This window comes from Chenopodium album, chromosome 7, assembly GCF_948465745.1.
Source record: "Chenopodium album chromosome 7, dcCheAlbu1.1, whole genome shotgun sequence".
Lineage (NCBI taxonomy): Eukaryota > Viridiplantae > Streptophyta > Magnoliopsida > Caryophyllales > Amaranthaceae > Chenopodium > Chenopodium album.
This window is the reverse complement of record NC_137840.1, coordinates 56,154,502-56,178,919: the sequence shown is the minus strand read 5'-3', so window position 1 is coordinate 56,178,919 and position 24,418 is coordinate 56,154,502. Positions and strand designations below refer to the sequence as shown.

The 24,418-nt window shown below is 35.6% G+C and overlaps 1 protein-coding gene and 1 pseudogene across 3 annotated transcripts; both read right to left on the bottom strand.

The window, feature by feature from the left end:
• Positions 1-3,153: 3,153 nt before the first annotated feature.
• On the bottom strand, positions 3,154-20,398 carry LOC145639081 (pre-mRNA-processing protein 40A-like). Of its 3 annotated transcripts, none has more exons than XM_081690219.1 (28): positions 20,273-20,398; positions 19,461-19,527; positions 19,049-19,381; positions 18,791-18,940; positions 16,510-16,583; positions 16,181-16,250; positions 15,106-15,158; positions 14,930-14,987; positions 14,492-14,844; positions 11,570-11,642; positions 11,323-11,412; positions 11,130-11,198; positions 10,956-11,033; positions 10,718-10,804; positions 10,558-10,592; positions 10,350-10,455; positions 9,338-9,418; positions 9,163-9,255; positions 9,044-9,097; positions 8,726-8,842; positions 8,535-8,633; positions 7,647-7,694; positions 7,439-7,531; positions 6,310-6,417; positions 6,170-6,234; positions 5,975-6,077; positions 3,750-4,130; positions 3,154-3,631 (listed from the first exon to the last, which is right to left on the bottom strand). In XM_081690219.1, exons 2-28 carry the CDS (start codon positions 19,500-19,502, stop codon positions 3,494-3,496), a joined length of 3,051 nt encoding a protein of 1,016 aa, XP_081546345.1. In that variant the 5' UTR covers positions 19,503-19,527; positions 20,273-20,398; the 3' UTR covers positions 3,154-3,493. The 3 variants fall into 3 exon arrangements, with proteins under 3 accessions (XP_081546345.1, XP_081546346.1, XP_081546347.1); XM_081690220.1 differs by having other exon boundaries at positions 20,268-20,397; XM_081690221.1 differs by lacking the exons at positions 18,791-18,940; positions 19,049-19,381; positions 19,461-19,527; positions 20,273-20,398 and adding an exon at positions 15,900-15,967 and having other exon boundaries at positions 16,510-16,566.
• A 2,538-nt stretch (positions 20,399-22,936) lies between these two features.
• On the bottom strand, positions 22,937-23,716 carry LOC145640340 (secreted RxLR effector protein 161 pseudogene; annotated as a pseudogene).
• Between the last annotated feature and the right edge of the window lie 702 nt (positions 23,717-24,418).

Below are 24,418 nucleotides of genomic sequence, written 5' to 3'. Positions count from 1 at the left end.
CCACGTGTCGCTTTGGGGGCGCCGCTTTGCGGCTTTCAATGATATCTCTCGGGATTTGGGCCCTGATGTAATTAGACCTCTTTTGCGTGTTGTTCTGAGGGGTCATGTATGCCCTAAACACGTGGCATCTTCCTGTAACAACACGTGTCACCCTCTCATTGGGCCACGTGTCGCTATTGGATTGGACTGAGCCCTTTGAGTGCTTTTAAGCTGGACGTGTGGCATCTTCCCATAGTGACACGTGTCGCCCTCTAACCGAGCCACGTGTCGCTATGGGACTGGTCCACGTGTACGGGGTATTTTTTACCCTCAACACAACTCTTCATGTATATACTGATAAGTGAATGAAGCATTTTTTGTGGAATAAACCGAACAAATAGAAAGATTAACATTAATTTTTAAATATTTTTTGGTATTTTTTAATTATTATTTTTTACTTTAATTATTATTTTTTAACTAGGGTGAACACTCTAAATTTCCTTTAAATTTTCCTATTATAAAATAATAGTATAGATATATTATTGAAAATTGTATAACATTAGGAAATCATGACAAAAACACGCATAAATAAATATAATTATTGTTTATATTTTTATGATTATCTAACTTTTTACGATTTTCTAGTGTAAATTTAATGCTTATATGTAGCCCTAAGGGCTATGTATATTATTTTCCTTTATATATATATATATATATATATATATATATATATATATATATATATATATATATATATATATATATATATATTATGTGCAACTTTTGAGTAAGTTGAATGTTATTTTGAATTTTGGTACCTAAAGATTTTTCGTACCCGTTTAATTTTTTTTTTTTTTTTTTTTTACTTTGGTACCCATCAAACCTTAAAATTATAGGTTTTGGTACCTTCATCCATGTTTTGTTAAGTTTTCCGTTAGTGGGCCCTAGCCATAGTCCTCACCTCCCGGCCACCCCTTCCTCCTCCTTAGCCACTACACTGCCACCCCCCCTGCCAAGAACCCCGAAAACCACCCCTTCACCACCAAACGCACCACCGACTCCAACCACCAATTGTCCAATACAACCCACAATAGCAGCCGCATCAACAACCACCTATCACAACCTGCACAACACCTCCCTTTTTCCTCCACCGTCACTTCCATCACCACCAGCAATCAACTCCAATTTCCCCTGCAATCGACCACCATCATCACCACCAACAAACAACACCCAGGCAACCCACAATCGACAACCACCAACAAACAACACCCAGGCAACCCACAATCGACCACCACCAACAAACAACACCCAGGCAACCCATAATCGACCACCATCAAGTAGCTCACGCACCAGCAATTAACCACAACGGCACCGGTAGCCCACAATCTACACCAAAACCATCACCACAAACGTCGAAGCTGCCCGACCACCGCATTCACCTCTAACACCGCCGCCACTAGAGCCCTTGAAGCTACCACCGTTGTTGTTGTATGATTTGAGGAGAGAGAAAAAAATTGAACCCTAAAACCTTAAAAAAAATTGATTTGGGGAAAAGGGGGAAATGGTGGTGTCGGGGGTAGCCAAGAGTGGGAAAGGGGAGGGAGATCGGCAGGGGAAAGGGAGGGGTGAGGTCGTTGGCGCTGGGGCTGGAGGAATGTTTGGGCACCGGCAACCGTCACAGGGATGAGGAAAATTGGTTGACGGGGAGGGGGGATGGGTGGCAGTGGCAGGGCTTTGTTTTTTTTTTTTGGTAAGTTTTTTTCATTTTTAAAAAATATAAATTATTAATTAGATTATGAGCCCCACTAACAGAAAGTTTAACGAAAGTACCAAAATCTATATTTTGTAACTTTAATGAGTAGCAAAATAAAATAAAATTTTAAATGGTACCAAAAATTAATAGGGATTCAAAATTTCCTTATTTTTATATTGGCGTTTCTTTTTCTTCAATATACTTCATATGTTATATACGCATATAATTTAATTTTATTTTTTTTTTTCAGTAGCCCCAATTTGTTGATAATAGTAAGTGAAAATGTGATTACTAAAATAACTTGCAACTATATTTAGCTTGATTTAAGAATAAGAGGGTTAAAGGTGAAATTGTTTCCAGATTTCGAAAATGTGGGATTGTTTAAGAACATAGTTATTACTCCCTCTGTTTCATAATAATCAAAATAATTTTCATTCAAATGCTAATATATTTCTACTCCCTTTGTTTCATAATAATCGTAATACTAGCCTATTAGGTATTGCATAAAATTTGAAGGTAAGGACTATAAATGAAGCACGTGGTGTGGCCACTTTACATAATCACATACTATAAGGGAATTAATTAAGTAATAGGGGTCCGATGATGTGCAAATAAATTACTTAAATGAGAAAAAGGGGTTATTCTCTTAAACATGTGGAATTATTCCTTATTTTTAAAAACAAAAGAATAGGGATTACTCGAATGAGCAAATTGGGTTACTTATTTCTAAATTACTTGATTTTACTCGTATAATGAATTTGGGTTACTTTATAGACATGGGGCTGCTCTTACGAAAAAATGAAGTTACTCATACATTTGAATGAAGATTACTCTTATAAAAACAATGTGGCTAGCCACAACTTTCCTAATTTTTATTGAAATGAAATTAATTTTATTTAATAAAACTTATTTATACTTCATATTGATTTTCTATTATATTTGTTTTTCAAAGTTACTAATTTTTACTGATTAAAATTATATTTGCTAAATTAAAAGTACTTTTAATGATCTAAAATTATTTTGTTGAATAAAGCAAGGCCCAAGTGGGGTTTGTAAGAAAGAGATACTTCCTCCGTTCTATTAATATTGGACTTTTTGCACTATTCTTCACTCTTGTTTAACCTTATACATATTTATACGTTAAGTAAAATATAGTCATGTGAGATCTTATTGAATTCGTCTCATTAATACTTTCACAATATCAACTTTTTATAATTTTTACTCTTACACAATTATAGATATTTAGCATATAAAATGTGCTTTGGGATGCGTAATTTCCTCCTTATTGCAATATTAATAGAACGGAGAAAGTATATTATAAGTCAGTGTCCGATTCATATCATGTCAACTTTTGCCAGCTCTAAACGGCACAATGTCAATTGTATGTGCAACATGGTGTGTGCAAGGGAGGACCGAGGATGTAGCAAAAGTGAATCCGTTTCTTTATTCTTGTAGTTTCCTTCTATCTTTGACTTTAAAAAAAAAAAAATCAATGTTTATGAAGCTTTTGTCAAAAATTGAATACTGAATTACATACTACCCTTTCACTTAATAATCTAAATTCTAAACATATGCATGCATAGTAAGCAGTCTCAAGAAACGCGATGCAACTTATACAGCAACACAAAATAGTGTGGCTCAGAAGTAGAAAATAAACAATTATTGTTGAACAAGGTTATCATAGAACAAATACGAGAAAAGATCAAAACTTTTCTACCAACACAAAAGTGCGGGATGAAGCCATAGATTACTCTATAAAGGCTACGAGATTTCCCCATCTTCACCAAGTTCACCGTCTTCGAGATCATCATGGGCACCATTTTTCCGAGAACCTTCCCGATGATCCCTCTTATGCTTTTTCTGTCTACTTTCACCATCTGAATCAGGTGAGTGTTCATGCTGTAAAAAAATTACACAGAAGCATTATATCAATAACCACCATTTTCAAATTAAATAACCACCATTTTCAGAAAATTTTAATTTTATTGGATTGATTGTAATTTCTATACTGCCATACCTTTCGAGATTTTTTTCGATCACTGCCATGTCGGCGGGATTTTTTGTGCTCCTCTTTATCATCTCTGTCAGAACTGACATCATCAGTGGTATCATGGTGCCGCTTTCGGTGACGTTTCTCCCTGTCGTCTTCTCTGTCAGAACTTACATCATCAGTAGTATCATGGTGCCGTTTTCTATGCTTCCTCTCTCTGTCTTTATCCTTCTCTTTCCTATTCTCATCCTTATTGCTATAGCTATCAGTTGCATCCACAGCTTCATCATCTGACTCCTCTTTCTTAGAGCGCTCTTTTCGCTTTTCTCTGTCACGATCTTTATCTTTATCCTTCTTCTCCTTCTCTTTCCTTTTCTCCTTTTCCTCTCTTTCTTTCTCCTTTTTCACCTGTATCCATCCATTCAGCACCATGATAAAATAACACATGAAACTACAATATGCTAATAAAAACTAGGAAATTTTAGATTTTAACACCACACAAAAACCCGAAAATGGTTTTGAACACCTCCAAAAAAAAAAATTTGATTTTAACACCACACAAACTAACAAAAAATTGGTATTACCACCACTTAACGGATTCCGTCCAAAATTTCCGTTAAGTGGGGTCCTCAGTGACACGTGTCACCATTTTAGTTGTTTAAAAAAAATTTAAAAAAATTAAAAAAAAAAAACCCTAAAACTACCCCAGCCACCCCAGCCCCACCACCGCGCAACCACCGCCAACCACAAACCTACTCCTTCCCTCCCCCAAACCACCACCGGCCGCGACGCCTTCACACCCCCAACCCAACCCAGATGAACCCTCCCCCTCCCTTTCCCGCAACCGCTTCGCCCCCAAAAACGACCAAATCCAAAATCTCCTTCCCCAATACGGTCGCGATTCCGGCCATAATTGGACGAAATCGGCCGGTTTTGGGGTTGAGTTGCCTTAATCGGCCGATTTCGACCATTTTTGGCCGGAATCGTGACCGTATTAGGGTAGGAGGGTTTTGGGTTAGGTGGTTTTTGGGGGCGAAGCGGTTGTGGGAAAGGGAGGGGGAGGTTTCAGCTAGGTTGGGTGAGCGAAGGCGTCGCTGGTGGTGGTTTTTGGGAGGGCAGGGGTGGGTGGGTGGTTAGGTGGTGGTGGCGCGGCGGCGGGGCTGGGTAGTTTTAGGTCTTTTGATTTTTTTTAAAATTTTTTTTATTATTTTTTTGGCCAATGAGAAAGCGACACGTGGCACTTAACTGATTCCGTTTAGGAATCCGTAAAGTGGTGGTAATACCCATTTTTTGTTAGTTTGTGTGGTGTTAAAATCTTTTTTTTTTTTTTTTGGAGGTGTTAAAAACCATTTTCGGGTTTTTGTGTGGTGTTAAAATCTAAAATTTCCTAAAAACTATAATTATTTTTGAAAGATGATTAAAATAAATACATAGTAAATAAAACAAGTTTTTCGATTGCCTAGGGACTATATTTTGAGTAACCAAACAATACTACATATCAAAGGTAGTTTACTTTCCATTCTCCTTTCCCTTTCTTTAAAATCGATGCCTTTCCCTTCCCTTTGATGAACCTAACACCCCCTGGCTTTACTCAGGGAAAAAAAAATGGTGTACCCAATTTCAGGCCCTCACTATATTGGCTTAAAATATTCTGGATCTTTATTAAATATATATAATAACCAAAAAAAGGCAGCACCTTGTAGTCTTGTACATCCAACTTTAATACACTGAAAAAACCAATGAGGTATCTTGTCAGATTTGTATTACAATGTGGATCCGAAGTCGAATTATCTTCCTCTTTCAAGGTGATAAAATAGGTTATTCATTACTCAGAACCTCGTATAAGGTGATATACAACTACAAACAGCTAATTGGCAATTTGGCATGGCTAATCGGCTATACATCATAATGCCAAGCTCTGCTGAATTATCATAGAGGAACCAACAGTCAAGACCAATATTAACCTAAACCACTCCATTATCTACACATTTTTAAGAATCGTGAACAGCAGCAAGATAAGGTGCTTCCCAGTCCCAATACCTTTTCCTATATAGTAGTGGTTAAGGAGATGTAAATTGGGTACTTATAACAAGCAAATAGTTCACTAAGATAGGTTGCTAGGCCAGTGAGTTCTCATTGAATATATAGCAGGTTATGTAATTGAATGAAATTTCACCAATATATAATATTTGTTCACAGATTGCACACACACAAATAGACTAATAGTGATCTTAATTTAGTTGATATTATACCTTTTCTTCCTCACGCTTTCGTTCTTTCTCTCTTGCCTTCTCTTGCAGGTAAGCAATATAGTCCTCAAAGGTCTCCTTCACCAATGTTTCATTCCCAATTTCCCTAGATAATATCATGGTTTAAAAGCAAGTTAAAAATAATGTTAAGAACCTCAAATGAAACAAAGCCTACCAGCATCAGTGACTTAGGTATACCTGTACTCTTCACTTTCTTCAAAGAGTTGTCTAGAATCTTCCCAAGTAGAAGATACAGTTACTTCCTATGATGACAACACGCCAATGAGTACAAGGTCACATCAAGCAGCCAATCACAAGTTATATGAATTCAGAGGTACCTTAAGAGAACGCAATAAATCAGTAAAGTCATCTAGAAGACGCTGGAGCTTCTTAGCTTCTTTCTCTTCCTTTTCCTTTATCCTCTCAAGCTGCTCTTCAAAAACCAGCTGTAAAAGAGTAGATAATCATATTATCACCAAAAACAAAGCATTATTTCTCAAAGACTCCTAGAGGTAGATTGTGATAGATATGCACCTAGAGATTGGATGTAAGTTATAAAGCACGTTACAATGATGATCACACATATAATATCATAAAGAGACTTCTACAAGCAAATATTTGAGCACGTTACAATGATGATCACCCGTTAACTACTCTATACTTTGAGAACCATGATAGAACCTCCAATAACCACACAACACCCTTCACGACCTCACCACTATCCTCCAACTACCACCACATAGTGCTCTTACCAACATCAATTAATTCATTTAGGCCATCAAGGGCAAACAGCCATCGATATGAAAAAAATGAGAAAGTGAGAAAGAGGGTACTGGCCCCTAGAAATGGCAAATGATTTATCAGCACGAGAATAGCAATAGCATGCATATGTCATAATTTGACACTATCATGGCCAAATTTGGCTACCAATGTTTCAGATTTTAAACCTCCAGGCAGATTAAAACGCAATATACAAATATCACCATATTACACATGTAAGCTGGTGATGGCTATTGGCTGTGGAAAATAATAGGACAGAAGTCGAATTTCAATAATATTAAAAGGTAAAAAGGTATTATAAGGCAAAAGACCCAGTAATTATCAAAAATATATAGGCAGTTGAGATGGTGGCAAATTGGCGGTGATGATGGTGGGAGGAGGGGGCAATTAGTTTTTAGAGATGGAAATATATTTATCCAGTGAAATAACAGGAATTGAAACCCCTATTCTTCAAACCAGGCAAAAGAGGTATTATACGGGTTTTGATTTATTACCTTTACTTGATTCCTTTCCCTAACCTTGAACCAAAGAGCCCTTAGCGTACATAAGTAGCACTAACAATTGCAAAAGCTAAGAGGACATAAATCGAGCAAGCAATAAGTTGATCAAGGTGGATATCTTCAACAACCCTATTGACTATTCTACAAATCTATAAAAAAAACACAAGAAATATGTACATAAATATACCTTCAAATTGATATCTGAAATCAGTGGAGACCCAAGCTCTGGAGAAATAGATGACTTAAATTCCTCAAAGGTCCATGTCGAAGTCATAGTAATCTGCGATAAAAAATTAATATTTATAATTTTCTATTTTCAACCACCTGCCTCCAGAGCATACAACTACTAGACAATTAAAATACAAATGCAAGAAAAACAATTCATGTCATCTTACCTTGCTCAACTTCATAGCATCTTTTATTCTACTTTTGTCGTCATGATACTGTCAGGAGAGCAAAAGAAAGAAGACTTTTCAGAAATTTAAATATCAGTTAGGACAGGGGTCTAAAAAGGGTGGAAGGCATCAATCACTAAATTACAACAAATAACCAGTTCACATGATAACATGCTCACAAACAACAAATGAAGGTGGAAAACTAATTTTATAACACGAGAATTTTTTTTTTTTATTAGATTTACAAAAAATAAATGAATAGCCAGACGATTCTAGCACAGAAAATCTAACAAGTTCATGAAGTCTTTAATTGGCTTATGCAAGTGGTGGTAGAAAATTCCACTTGAGCCTGTCTCCCTGACATGTCATCTAGAGCAAGTATAATAGGTGTCAAACTGGGAGGAACAGATGATTCATAACTGTCTCCTGGTAATTTGTTTCAAAGGTTTGCCCATAAGACATATAGGTGGTTGCAACATTAATTTTGTGGATTTTGGTAAGGCAAAGATAAAGAGGCGATATGCAGAGATAGACACGCTGCGGATTATTTGACTTAAGCATAATGCCTTTATTTTCAACGGAATGCTGCTTCCAGTGATAGATTATGGAAAAGGCAACTTTGATAGCAACTTTTGGAATAAGGAAGCTAGCGCTTTTCAAAACAATTCTATTCAACTGGACCAATTTCAGAAAACAATTACTAATGTCCCATGAGGATTCCTTGTTCTCCTGCTGTGATTCAAACTTTAAACATTTATAGTATCTCCTTGTCAAAAATAATTCGTTGGCTGCTGAATGCCATTGCCAAAGGCAATTAATGCATTATTTTAAGACTTATGTAACAAAAAGTGCATTAACAGAGGATAAGTATGGGTGCTAGATTTGTACCTGGTTCTCCAGCTCATCAACCACGTCCTCAAACAAATCTTTTGGAGTTGACCCTGATATGTTACGTGCCACAGCAAGATAAGCAGGAGATTCTTTGACCTGAAATTCAAGAACATAAATTCCAATAACCATATATACTGAACAAATTACCATTCCTTCTTCATTTAAAATCAAAAAAGAAAAAGACTAACTTTAGCACAATAATCGCGCCAGATTGATTTTGCAGTGAGAACACCAGCCGCAACATCATCCTCCAACATCTTGCGAAATTCATCACGATTTTTTCGTTCTGTTCTCCTCAGTTGTTCCTGAAAATTTGTAATAAATAAATAACAAGATAGAATAACTCAAATTTTCATACTAATAATATGAGTGCAATGCCATTCAAGACATTGAAGGACCTGCAGAAAAAGTAAATGATCTCCAAAAGAATGTGAGGGATGATAAACAACAAAGATGCATATACATTTAAATTCACAAACAAGGGTGAGAAAAGAAAGTAGGCAAACCTTCTGAAGCTTCTTCTGCTCCTCTTCTTCCTTCTCCAAGTAACGAATGTAATCCTGCCAAAGACCACAATTAAACAAGTTCCATTAAAAATAAGAAGATAATAAGATATGCTATAAACCTGGAATATTTCTAAGCGGTCAATCTTTTCAAGGCGTGAACATCTCTCGTCATCCTCCAAACGGTCCTGAACTTTTCTCCATAGACTGTTTGCCTGCCATCCAAAATAACCTCATAAACCAAGTTGATATGCTCTGTAAAACAAAACTATCAAATCAAGAACTATAATTATGTACCTCAATAAAGTCACAAGATTCCAGATACTTCCAGTAGTCTTCTCTATTCCGCCTATACTCTTCATCAGCCTTCTCCTTTTCCTGAAAAAAAATCAGCGCAAGAAGCATAAACTAATCAAGGGGGTGGTATACTTGATAATTCATACTAAAACAAAAAATGAATAGCTGAAATCATAGGGTAGAATAAAAGTGAAAGATTTTCAGGATATTGACTCATTAACGTGCTCAGTTCTTGAATATCTAAATCACAATGAGAGAAAGTGCAAAATATGGTTCAAAACACCAGTCTTTTAGTGAAAACCACTTACAGTTCGATCAAAAACCCACAAGCAAATTTGCTGTTTGAAAGACTTGATTTAAATAATCCAAGCCTTTTGATACCTAACAGGGCCTCTTTACTACTGTAATTTGCAGAAATTTAAAAAGTCACAGCAGCAAACTCTCAGCTTTGTCCACTCGCTTAGCTCTACTAGCCTGAGTGCTAACAAGCATCTCCTCCCTCATATATTTAGTTAACTGTATTATACTTCCACTGATTCTTTATAATTATACGTTTGTAATTTTGCACTATTCAGATACTAACTCTGACCACATTTTTACTGATAAACAAGAAATGAAAGATAGCTTAATAATTTTTACTAACATATTGAAAATATTAATGGTTAAAGTTGTGAATTGGCAAAATGTGCTAGTCAAATTGTTACGAAGTTGAAGGAAACAGAGGAAGTACATTGTCGATGGGGGGAGCTAAATACACTGTTCTCAACTCCCTCCACCTATAGCTTAATAAAGTGCCACATCACTCACATAGAAACTGACTGCTACAACCAGAAACAAAATTAAGGAAAACAAATACTCTTTTGCAGGCTGCACAATGCATAATATTAACTATCTACTTCAAGATGTTGAGTGTATTAGGGGTACATATTATGCATTCTCCATTACAATTAGTGATAGTTAATTTTTAATCACTTTTATCCTGCGCAAGATGCTATTAAAAGCCAACACTTACTTTTTTTTGGAGTTCCACCAAATAATTTTCAAAAAGTTCCTGCCGATCTTTTGGCTTTTCAACAGCTTTGAAACGTTCATCGTCTTCAAACATGGTAATAGCTTTACTGAAAACATCAATATTAATCAGAAAAATTGAACAGAGAAGAAGCAATCAACCAAGACAAAGAAGAACGAGCTTGTAAGTTGTAATGCCATAAAACACATACCTCCATTTCATAGATGATGTCAGTACCTCTGACTCCTTTAAAGAAAAATGAAAAGGTATAATCAAAATCACAGCCCATTCCCCCACCACAACAAACAAAATTATAAAATAAATAAACATGATAGAATTAGAGGCAAAAGCATTGAAAGAAAACAGCATACTTCCAACATTTTTGTAAACTCTTCCTTTGCTTTCTTTTGCCTCAAGCGTCGCTCCTCAGCCTCCTGTTTCTTCCGCTGTCCCAGATACTAGAACAAAGGAAGTTGTAAAGAAACTTGTAACTTTAATATTATTTATAGTCTTTAAAGTACAAAAGTCAATGAATTAGCAGAACAATAGCCTAAAGATAACAATAAATTATATGGAGGGACTAGAAAAGCATCATCAATGTAATACTACCTCGTTAAAAGCTTGCTTCCGCTCTCCTAATGTCTTCAAAGCACCATACCTCTTGTCATTGACTATCACCCTCATAGCCTGAAAATAGATTTAAATAAAAATAAACCACTGGCAGGGTAATTTGATAGACTTTAAGCCACTTCATTCTATTCAAGAAAGATCCAAGTACCATACCTGATCCCAGGACCAGTCAGACTGAACATTTGCAGACTCAAGAAGCAACTTAAATGCATTTTTTGCTTCCTAAGAAGAGAGAGGACAAGTTAATGTAAACACGTAATCAAACATAAATAAAGAGTGAAACTCAAAATAATACAAAGAAAAACCAACACAACATGCTTGACCATATCATCTGAATGCTGAATACCTGCTTGTTGGCAAAAACCAAAGGCTCATCATTTGTTGGTTTCTCACTCAAATCAGCTTTGCCTGCAGCTGCCATCCCTTTCCGTGCTTCCTGGTATTTATGCAAAAATTCAATAACGCATCACACTAAGAAAAACATTTGTCGACATCATTTTGGTCAGCATGAATGCATAAAGAATTTACTACAGCACAATGCAAGTCAGATAAATATCATCATCTATTACAACATATATCAGGCCTACCCATACCTGAAGATCATGCACAGAACCTCCATCTGTCGAGGTTGAAATTTCCTGAGATGATACTCTGTCTGAAGCACTCCTGTAAAGAGAGTTATAATTAGAAGTTTAGTAACATTAGGAGATTATTGGATTGGATCTAGCCCTTCATTTGACCATTTGTTCGAACTGATATTAAAGAGTGAATATTTTTTAGACATTACAAATATTTTGAAAAGCTAAATGTCAAACTCTTCTTCTTTATTCATCAATCCCCCTAAAATTGTTATAAAAAAAGACCAAAGTGTATGCCTTACACCTCACTACTAGGCTACTAGGACACCCCTATGTCACTCAGACTGTTAATTTCATCTCAAATCTCAGACTTTGGTAAGGCACTTAAACCCCTTATTTTACCAAAATCATGGAAATGCATACATTTGTCAGACAAGGGTACAAGAGTCCGAGCAAAATTTTAGATACCCCCTTCTACGGTTTTGATTAGAAAAAGGTGATTTCGACTCCAAAAAAGCATGTTCTCCCAATCTCAGTGCACTAATTCTCCAAGATGAAATCATCAAATTGGGCTAAAGAAATCCCTTGGCCCCCTTGACAAAGTATGACAAGCTGGATGAAAACCCTGAGTCCCTGACCATAGCCACAAGATCATCAAGGAAGCACTACTCTCCATGTGGTAAGTATTTCACAAACTTTTTATTTTCCTCGTTGATTACGATGAAATGAAGACACCACTAGTATAGTACCACTGGATAGTCTAGTGGTACAAGCAAAATCTTTAGCAGTATACTACTATACTTTTCTTCTTCTCTCCTTTGTCTGCCAATAGTTGGTAATTTTTCTTGTCACATCCTCTCTCTCTCTCTCTCTTCTTTTTGTTGTCTTCTTCCATTTGGAAATCCCTAGAATCCCCAATAAAACTAAGAGCCTTCTTCATTTTTAGGTAAAGCCCAAAGGACACTGAAGTATGTATACAACTTTCTATCTCAGACACCTTCTCCACTTGGGATTTCAAAAAACACAACAAAACCTCATAAGCCAAAACAATTAACCAACATTTAACAACTTGGCTAAGCTCATCCTATCTCATTTACAACTAAAATTTTTGGCTTAAAAGGATTAAAGCAGTGTTACACAATGGAGCTTTAACCCCCAAACTATCCAATATAATAGGGTGCTTTTTTTTAGATTTTATAAAATTATCCTTATCACTCTTAAACCTATACGCAAAATCTACATCAGTGTCACTAGGCTCCCTTCTGCGGAAAATGGGTGAAGATAGCGATGAGGCCTCATTCAATAATACCAAGTCTGCTGCAGGTCTAGCATGTACATCATACGCTTAAAATTAGTCTTTTCAGTGGAAATCGACTTAAAACATAAAAGGCTATCTTTTTAACATTGTGGAAATCGACTTAAACATAAAAGGCTATCTTTTAAGCATAGAGTTCGCTCTCCAGATTGAAGTTACATAGAATGGACATGACTCTTTCTTCGGATAGACAGATCAGAAGTTATTCTCTTGGTAACATTATCTTGAGTAATGATTAAGCCTCGGTTCAGCAAGATTGGAGATATTAACTATAGAACATTGGGCCAGATGATGGTCGGACATGGACCCAAGGTGATTAATTAAGTAGTAGGCTCACAAAATAAAGAAGGAAAAACTCACATGATTAATCCCAACTATCGGTGATCTTCCCATATTAATCCCAACTATGGATTATTTTAGAATAATCTAACTAGGTGCCTTCCAGAATTGATCCGGTGAGCTGTGTTAACCGTTTTAGCGGGTCACTTGGGCTAGGTGGCATATCGTGATTGGTATATAAGCTTTTTATTATTTTCTTTTAAAAAATCAGCCTTAGTCTTTTCAAAAAAAAAAGTAAAGAAAACAAACCAGCCAAGTGGGGGTAGCCGGGGGCTGGTTTTGGTCGCAAGTAGCAAAGTAGAGGGTGGTGGTGCCACAATGGTTGCTTACAGAGGTGCTCAACTTAGATGGTTGATGATAGTTGTTGATTGTTGCTTATTCATTGATTTTGAATGAAGAGGAGAGAATAATCAGGGGTGATTTAAGTAGGACAGAACGAGAGTGCAATATAGTGGTTAAGGAGATTTAAAAATCTTCAACTTCTATTAAAGTTTGGGATTTATATCATCCTAAGCATTTGATTGGAATTGCAGTATCCTTGATAGCAAATTGAATTTTCCTTTTGGCAGTATTTTTTTTTTAGTCCAATTGTTGCCCCAAATTGTTTCGCAAGGCATTTGGAGTTTTCTGTCAGTTCATGAGAAAAGGGACTCTCTAGTAATAATGCAAAACATGTTTCATTGCCTTGAACACAAGCCAGCTATGATTTTATGGGCGCCGGAAAATGTTTAGTAGTTGGATCAGAAAGATAGATCCTAAAGCCTTATTGGTGGACGCAGGTGGTTGGTGGTTGCTGGATGGTAGCAGGGGTGAGTGGACTGGTGGTAGAGGAGCCGGGCAAGGAGAGGAGAGAGTTATTTGTTGATAAAAAAAAAAAAATTACCTGCTTAACTGGTTTCAAGTCATCTGGGTCATTTTTGAAAGGCAACCCCAGTCCCCGTTCCCCACAGAGGGATTGATATGGGAAGACCACCAATAGTTGGGATTAATCATGTGAATTTTTCCAAGAAAGAAAGCTAGATTAGTATCTGCGCATTCCTTCTGTGTTAAGATTTCAGCAGCTCTCTCTCTCTTCTAAGATGGATAATATAGCAACCCATTTTTTAAATATCTTAATAATATAAACACAGCAACAAACAATACAAATTTTTTATTGACTTTCTCATTCATACTACTATCACACCAAAAAAAGATTTAGATCTGACCCCATAAATAGAAATAAATGGCATAAATGAGACCAAGAAAAGCAAGACTAAAACAAGGTCATGAGTATAAGTGCATACACTGTTACAGAGGATGCATTTAAGGCAGCAGGAAGAACAGCATCTCCAGAAATAGAAGCAGATAGAGGAGTCACTGCAGGAGGATTTGTTACTGCCAAGCTGGTCGGAGCAATGGAATGCTCCACGGAGGGTTCTGATGACGCAACATTAACTACAGGTAATGGGTTGACAGCTGGTGGAAAACTTAATGGATTCGAACTTACACCAGAAGCAGATAATAAGCCATTGGAGCTGACCAAAACTGGAGCAGCTGGAGATGCTTCCTCAGAAGTCAGACTTACAGTTGCCGCGGGTTGAGATATCAGCCCAGCATCTCCCTGACTAAATTCTTTTTCAGCTTGCTCACGAGCCAACTGCAAAACCCAAAACCTAAATAATAAGAATATAAACCAGAGGTCAGCAAGTACTATATCAATTCTCCCAAGACATTTAATATACCTTCAAATCTTCTGGTATAGTCCATTTTGATTCCTTTGTAACCTTGTTATAGTAATACCTAGTAAGCAGTGCATACAAATTGTGAGCCAACACAGCAACAAATTTACAATGCAGCAGCAGGTTAATTAAACCAACTAACAACTCATAAATAATATCAAATTGAATATTGACCATACTTCTTCCCTTCTGGTGTAGTGAACTCCTTCCACACAGTTGACGCATCAGCTCTCTGAGGAAAAATGAAAGTTATTAGATTCAAGAAAAAAATACAACATTAGAACCGCTTCAGAAAGTCAAAATCTGAACGAAAATACCAACATACTCTAATTCATATGCGCAGTTGCGCACACACACACAAACACAAAGAGATATAAAAAAAAGGGAGTAAAATCTGAAACAATACTAGAAACAAGAACCAAATTGAAGAAATTATTGACAGTGACACTTTATGATTTAATAAAAAATTAAAGCAAGTGGAAAGAGCTTGTTGCTTCTCATATATGAAAAAACAGTGTCATCATTGATATAGTGATGCGGTGGTTCAGCAAAACCACCATGGGTCAAGACAGATGATGTGCAAACACAAGTACACACTACAACTATAAGAAGCTTGCCAAATGTCCAAATTAAAACCTTTTTAAGGAAACAAAAGGCCATACAAATACATAATCAATCAGCTTTTAGGAACTAACATAACCCAAAACAGCTTTGCACAACAAAATAATCAAGATACTTGATTTTAATTAAAAGGTGATGTAGCCACTTGGTAAAATATAAAATTTTATAAGAAGCTCAGCTGTTGTTTGAAGGGATAATGAACTTTTATTTATAATGGGAAGGTCAATTGTGGGCAGAAAAAGAATCAATTTTCAAACAACATAAGAAGAAGAAAAAAAATTCAACATGAAAATGAGCAGAAAAGAAAAGCTATTCCTATCTAAGAAAATAAGTGTAGATAGCAAATCATTGCCTGCCTTGCAAAAGTGAATCCGCCGTCAAGATGAGCATTTAGAGTAGTCTCCTGACTTGCCATGACATCTACAAACCAGTGCAACATGCAAACAAAAGGAAAATTGGAATAAAAAAATTTTGTCCATCTTAAGTATTTCTTTCATTGAAGATATAGTTTGCCAACAATCATGAACAGGAACATGCTCAGACAATAATAAGCAAAAAAAAAGCATAATTCCCGCTGATTAACTTAAGACAAAGCAACTAAAACACAAATCTGCTAGGATGAAAATGACTAACCTCTGTTGGAGTCATCAACTCTAATGGCTTCTCCCAGCTAGACTGCTTAGTTTTCTTGTTATAATAATACCTGCTCAAGAGGATAGGATAAATTGCAATCAACAAAATGGAAACCATTAATGAGGAAACCATACACAAAGATTTAGTCTTTCTTTTAACCCCCTGAATATAAAAGGAAAGAAGAAAACATAGGCAACAGCCTTGCATATCAACCAATGCTGACTAACACAATCTATATAGATGTATTATGTACTCAGCAGAATCATACAAATAGATACACCAAAAATAGACAATAAAATTGATGATGATAAGGCAGAACAAATACATACCTTCTTCCATCAGAAGTGTTGTGCTCTTGCCAATCGGAAGAAGACTGTTGACTTGTATCCGAAGGGTTGACAGCCTTACATCAATGATTATTAAAAAGGTTAATCATATGCAAACTTATAGCAAAATATACAATGACAACAAAAAGTAAGAGCAGGATCATTAGAGCTATCTTCTTATGTTGTAACATTGTCTCATTTTCTATCGTAAACAGTCCTAAGATAATGATCTGCTTTAAAGTAACTGGGAAAGGGCTCGGGTAGCATTCACGCGCACACACTCTGGTATACAAGAACATATAATATTCGTTAGATTTAGGAGATGGATGGTGTTAAGATTTAATATTAATAGATTAAGCCAGAGATGGAGGTGACCCTCATCCCATTTCCCCCATATAATTAACTAATTCAAAATGTAAAGCTCCAACAACCTCAAACAACATAATCAAACGCTGCAGTTAATTGGGAACCCAATTCAACAATTTCAGCCTCATCAATCCAAAACAAAACGAAGCTAATCCTCTTTTTTTTATATAAAAAAAGTTTTGCATGTACAGTTACGAGAATGTGGATGCTTTTTTAAAAGATTGGATTTATCAAGGAAGTGATGACTGATGACTTGAGGATATCCTCGGTCTTTGTGAGGTACGGTGATTAATGGGCATATACTCCTTCTGATCCAATTTGTTCCAATTGAAATCGGGGAGCAAATCAAAACAAGTGAATCTTAATGAGGGAGAAACTAAAGGGGGGTGGGAGTGGAGGGTCAAGGTAATTAGTGTGGGCCGTGTGGCAATTGGGGAAAAAGAATGATGATTAAAACTTGTTTCTAAAATTTCATGAAAAAGAGAAATTGGTATTAAATTTTGGCACTCAAAAAACGAGAAGAGCTTTTTGAACCTTCCTAATCGAAAACGAGAAGAACAAATAGGATCGGAAGGAGTATGACGGATAAAGAGGGAATGGATGCAACAATTTGGAAGATGAAGAAGAGTGATAGGAGGTGGTGCTTTAGGAAGGTGGTTTAGAAGGTGGAAAAAAGTAAAGGTGTAAATGAGCTGAAACATAACAAACTACTCGCAGTGCCAGGCCTACAATGACGCAACGTGTAAGGGGCCCTGTGCAACTTCTTAAAATGAGGCCTTCCATTTTTTGAGGGTTTTCCAATTATTATGGTCACAATACTTGCAAAACAAATTGTATATTTGAATTTTGATTATGTTAAAAAATTATTTTTTATTTTGTAGATATGGAAAAGTTGGTAAATTGCATGTATCAGAATATTTTGGGAGATAAACACAATTTAATCAATTCCATCTTAAAATTGAATACTTTTCTATTAAAAATTAGAATTGATAAGAGTGAAATTAATTTGGGAGATAAAGGATTTGTGTAAATTAATTGAGTAATTGAAAATTTGAAGATAAAAATGGGTAAAATATTTTGAAAAGTAGTATATGTGGAGTTAATAGGAGAGAGAAATAATAAAACATTTATGCAAGTGGCGTTAGTGGGAGAGAGAAATAATAAAATAGTAGTGGACCCTAACTAAATTAGGAAGTGCTAAAATTTTTAAGAAACTGATGTAAAAGAAAAGTGTTGTGATTATTACAAAATAGATGGAGTATCGTAAAACTACTTTAGTATATTTATAAACCTTTAATCGTATATGTTGTAAATATAACAAATTATTTCATAGTATGTAGGCATGAAAACTCCACCATTATCTTTTATAGAAAAAGAAAGAAAGCATCTTGTATTAAATTAAGTAGATATATTAAATCTTGAAAGAAATCATTTTTAATGATAAAAAGGGTTCGTTTATTTAATCAATCTTGATTTAAGCTTGTTCAAGATCAAGCTTAAACTCGAAATGCAATCAAACAAATTCGTGAACAAAGCTTGAACAAGCCAAATTCTTTTAACAAGGTTTTTCAATGCTCATTCAAGCTTGAAATACCTCAAACCATGTAAGCCTCAAATTCTTGACTAGGTTCCTTGACTACCCCAAAACATCTAAGCCTCAAATCCCATATTTCATGGCCTTTACCCCATCTTAAAACGACTCATTTTGAATATCAGACTTTAATATATTACAGTGAAAGAAAGTGATCCCTTCTCTCCTTTTCTTAATTTGCTCTTATAATTTCAACCCTTCTATGACAAAATTTTAGAAATAAAATAAATAAAAATAAAAAAAAAAAAACAAACTTTGGATAAGTTTTAATATTTGGAAAAGCATCAGTAAGAAAGCAAGACTTCACTTCTAATTGTATAAACTCACAGGAACAGCAGGAGCAGAAACTGAAGACTGGTCTGCGGTTTGTGGAACCGGTACAAAAGGCACAGAGCTTTGACTTCCAGATGATAACCATGGTTGACTGCCAACTGGTGCTGGTGCTGCAGGTGCTGACAAATGGGATACTGGTTGAAACTGTGAAGAGGTGATCAACTATTTTAGCCAGTGCTTTTAAACAGTAAATAATATGAGTATATGACATATATAGCATAACATAAGACTGTTAAAAAAAAACTATCTTACTGTATATGACGACGAAAAAGGAGCTCCCATGCCACCTACACCGGAGGCATGATTGCCAAAAGGCGGTGCAGAATGCTGATTCTGCTGCGCACCCAAATTCATAGGCCTGTTTGGTTGACCATATGGCATATTCATACCTTGTGACGACATAGGACCACCAGGCATTCCAGGTCTATGTGGTAACTGCTGCATTGGTTGAGAGTACTGCATGGGTTGAGAAAACTGCATGGGTTGATTTGGACCAGAAGGCATATTCTGTCCAGGTGCTAGAAACTGTTGCGAAGACCCCGGTAAATATGGCTGCCCTTGCTGCCCCGGGACTGCGGGACGATACTGCAATAGCAATTGCATATGAGCAAAATCCAAGCAATTCCCACCATAATAATAAACCTCAAATACGACAACAATCTACCTGTGTAGACATAGGAGGGCCATAGTTTTGTGCAGTGCCCATAGGAGCAATCAGATGGGGGCTGAAGCTGTTTTAACAAGCGAAAATTAAATCAACCTAATATAAAATAACGCACTGAACATCTCAGATAAGTGCATTTGAAACTAAAACTAACATAAACCTAACTAAATTGTAACAGAGATCACGGATCAACAGAAAGAACGCTACTAAAATAGACGCGCAATAGTGATCCCAGAAGCCACAGTCGTGCAGCACGGGCAATAGAAACACCCAGACCCAACTAGGGCCAACATACTCGGGTTTGGCTCGAGCTCAATAGAATATAGGAAGGCTCTTAAAGCACGATGAGCTCAAAACCCAAGCACGCTCAAGCTCCAACAGCCTTAAAAATTTTAGGCTAGGTTCATGGACTCAATTGGGCTCAAAAATTGCAACGCATTAGCAACCAAAATTGACGGGAAAAATCACATAAAATTCATTTAGCTTAAGATAATCAACGTCACGGACTCAATTAGGCTCGAAAATTGCAACGCATTAGCAACCAAAATTGATTCAACTATCAAAATAAGCTCGAAAAATCACATAAAATTCATCTAGCTTAAGATAATCAACGTAAACTGCACATAGCAAAAATTCTAGCAACATAATCGCTCGTTCTAATAGTTGATAACTTCAGTAATCATAACCAAAAGCTCAACAATCCAACTTAGAAGAACCCTAAATTAACAATACCGACATTTAAATTAATGAAAGTGTGAAACTAAACCCCAGATTGCAAAATTGATATTCGACAATTAAAGACAATACCTTACCTCCGAAGGCGCTTCAATGGCGGAGAAAAAGCTCGGAAGCCGCTTCAATGGAGAACTCAGAGTACGGTTCGATGGAAGAGAGAGAGGTGCAGCGTAAAAGTGAAAATGCTTCAAAAGGGGAAAAAAAAAAGAAATAATTGAAATCAAAACATATGAGGATGATATGACACGTATAAAATGTCAACTAATATCGACGATCAAAATTCATTTTTATATTCACTATGGTTTTTTTTTTTTTTGTTCACCGTCTGTTCTCTTCCGTTGAAGTTCAGTTCCGTTCAGTTCACTTCACTTCAGCTCTTAATTTATGTCTAATAATATTGCTAATGATATAAAGCCAAATTTCATTCTTTTAAGCTCTTATTACAACGACAACAACAACAATTGTTCACCGTCTGTTCTCTTCCGTTGAAGTTCAGTTCAGTTCAGTTCACTTCACTTCAGCTCTTAATTTATGTCTAATAATATTGCTAATGATATAAAGCCAAATTTCATTCTTTTAAGCTCTTATTACAACGACAACAACAACAACAACAATAATAATAATAATAATAATAATAATAATAATAATAATAATAATAATAATAATAATAATAATAATAATAATAATCAATAAGTAATAAATAATAATAATAATAATAATAATCGTCAATAAATAATAATAATAATAATAACAATAATAACAACAACAATAATAATAGTAATAATTTTGGGTTAGATACTAGTTAGATACATGTATTAATTAAAATAATAATCGACAAAATGAGAGTACTACACAACAGTTACTAGCTTTCATAATCGGTTAGTTGTTCATCTTCTTCTTCTTCATTAAGTTGCTCCATTACCTCGGCATTCCTCTGAATTGACTCCCATATCTGATCGGTTATTTGGTTTCGTACAATATCCATAGCTGCTTTTCTGTTATCATCGTACATAGTATGATCTTCTGTTGATCCCATGACTTCAACTTGGTGCGTGAATGGAATCCCTAGTTCATGTAAACGGACAAAATTGTGTAGAGTACAACAAGCAACGATTATTTGCAACTGATAGCAAAAGTCCATTTGCGGAATCGAATTAGGTTGTAGAACCTTCCACCTATTTTTCAAAACCGCAAAATATTGAAGAATACTTTTTATTTTTATATATATATTTAAAATATAATACACAAAAATTTAATAATTTAAAATATAATAAGGAAATTTTGACTTTTACCACCAAAAAAAATCAAAAAAATGTTTTTTACCACCAAAACTTCTAAAACTTTGATTTTACCACCAAAAAAATTTCGAAAAATTGTTTTTTACCACCAAACGTCAAGAAAACCGTTAAATCTAACGGTTTAAAAAAAATTCCTTCGAATTTTGTGCGCAAAAGATGTTTTTTATAGGTTTAGGGGGGCACTTTGGCCCTATGGGTCCAATTTGAGGTCAAAATTGACAAAAAAATGATCGGAAATGCCTCGTTTTGTGTTTTCACGCAAATCGAGGTTTTTTAAACACGCAAAATGAAGCATTTTCGATCATTTTTTGTTAATTCTGACCTCAAATTGGACCCGTAGGACTAAAGTGCCCCCCAAAACCCCTAAAGAGCCTGTGCTTGACACGAAAATCGAAGAATTTAGAAAATTCCGTTAGGTTTTTGACGACAGGTGGTAAAAAACAACTTTTATTTTTTTATTTGGTGGTAAAATAAAAGTTTTAGAAGTTTTGGTGGTAAAAAACATTTTTTTGATTTTTTTTGGTGGTAAAAGTAAAAAAATCCATATAATAATTTAAAATACAGAGTTATTTTTAAAACACTTTTATATTTTTCACAATCCACACGATCTATATTATCATTAATTTTCATAAACATTTCATATACTTTTATGCATTTTAATTTTTCAGTTCAATTCAGTTCAATTCAGTTCAGCTCCAATCAATTCATTTCAGTTTAGTTCAGTTCAGTTCAGCTCCAATCAGTTCAGTTCAGTTCAGCTGAGTTCAGTAAATATGAACAGGCCCTTAGGGCCTGTTCTCATTGACTGAACTCAGCTGAACAGAACTGAACTGAACTGAGCTGAACTTAACTTAACTTAACTTAACTTAACTGAATTGAAATGAATATTTTATAAGAGAAGGAAATTAGGAGCTGAACTGAACTGAATTTCAATGTATGAGAACATACCCTTAATGTCAAATTTGATCAAACTTTGACCTTAAATATACGCTAATCTATACGGAAAAAATGTATCAATTGGGGTCTTATTAGATTCGTAATAATGTGTATTTTGTTAAATATGGAAGAGAAAATATAGAAAGATGAGGGGAAATTATTACGTTGTGTTCTCTATTATTCCATCTAGTACGGGGTATATATACATGTATATTATCTATGATTCCATCATCGGATAAGATCAAATACCCAACTCTAGAATGTTTTAGATTGTACATTGGATAATAGTCATCCATATTTAAGTATTTCATAACACTCCTTATTGGATGACTATATATTAAATAAAACAATAACTAAAATATACTAGAAAAACCCGTACAAAATAATACACTATAATGCGCATAAGATGATGCATCGTTAAAAACCTTACCAGGAAAACCCAGTGGGAAAAAACCATGGTTAAGGGAAAAAGAGTGCAGCGGGCATTAACTCTCCCTCATGACTACATCACTTGAGATCTTTAAGACGACGCAATCCAATGCCGTAAGCTAACTTTTTGAATGTGGCTGTTGGGAGCGCCTTAGTAAACAAATCTGCCAAGTTTTCACTCGAGTGAATCTTAAGGACTTTTATATCGCCATTTTTCTGGAGATCATGAGTGTAGAAGAATTTTGGTAAAATGTGCTTCGTTCTATCACCTTTGATATACCCTTCCTTAAGCTGGGCGATGCATGTTGCATTATCATGATATAAGGTTGTTGGAACGTCTTTCTCGGAGTTTATGCCATAATTTGTCTGTATATGTTAAATTACAGACCTTACCCATACACATTCACGACTAGCCTCATGGATTGCCAAAATTTCTACATGGTTAGAAGAAGTAGCTGCAATTGTTTGCTTCATAGAACGCCAAGAAATAGAAGTACCTCCACACATAAACACATATCCAGTTTGTGATCTAGCATTATGAGGATCAGACATGTACCCTGCATCTGCAAAACTAATAAAACCTTCTTTGGATAGATTAGAGAAAAACAAACCCATATCTTTCGTACCTTGAAGGTAACAAAGTACATGCTTAACCCCATTCCAATGCCTTCGGGTGGGGCATGAGCTAAATCTTGCTAAGAAATTTACTGAAAATGATATGTCAAGTCGTGTATGACTAGCAAGATACATTAATGCCCCTATTGCACTTAAATATGGTACTTCAGAACCAAGAATTTCTTCGTCATTCTCCCGAGGACGAAATGGATCTTTTTCTACATCAAGTGCTCTAACAACCATAGGGCTACTCAATGGATATGATGTATCCACAGAAAATCTTTTAAGACCCTTTTCTATGTATATGTTGGCTGGTGCACAAGGATTCCATTCTTAAGGTGTTCAATTTGTAACCCTAGGTAAAACTTAGTTTTTCCAAGATCTTTCATTTCAAATTATTTCTTTAAGCACTCCACTGTTATTGAAATCTCTTCAGAAGTTCCAATAATATTCAAATCATCAACATATACTACAATTATGACATATCCTGAAACAAATCTCTTTATAAAAATACAAGGGCATATAGGGTCATTCTTATACCCTTCTTTCAACAAGTACTCACTTAGTCGATTATACCACATGCGCCCTGATTGTTTCAATCCATATAGAGATCTATTCAATTTTATTGAGTATTGTTCTCGAGAACCTAAATTTGCTGCTTCTAACAGTTTTAATCCTTCTGGGAGTTTCATGTAAATGTCATTATCCAGTAGGCCATATAAGTAAGCTGTGACTACATCCATCAAGCGTAAATCAAGTCCAATCCCGTAGCGACACATGGCCCAGTTAAAGGGCGACGCGTGTCACTGTGGGAAGATGACGCGTGTCTAAGGCTTAAAAGAGCACCTCAAATCAGCATTAAAAAGGGCCTTCTTACATCATGGCCCAAATCCCGAGAGATAATCATGAAAACAGCAAAACAGCGCCCCCGTATTACACGTGGCA

Excerpts from the sequence above, each read along its gene's own strand:
- LOC145639081 (XM_081690219.1), bottom strand. The coding sequence starts at position 19,502 with ATGGGCACTGCACAAAACTATGGCCCTCCTATGTCTACACAG. Across the intron at positions 14,988-15,105 it reads ACTACACCAGAAGGGAAGAA|GTATTACTATAACAAGGTTA; the intron begins GTATGGTCAATA and ends ACTGCTTACTAG. Across the intron at positions 10,593-10,717 it reads AGTTTACAAAAATGTTGGAA|GAGTCAGAGGTACTGACATC; the intron begins GTATGCTGTTTT and ends TTTTCTTTAAAG.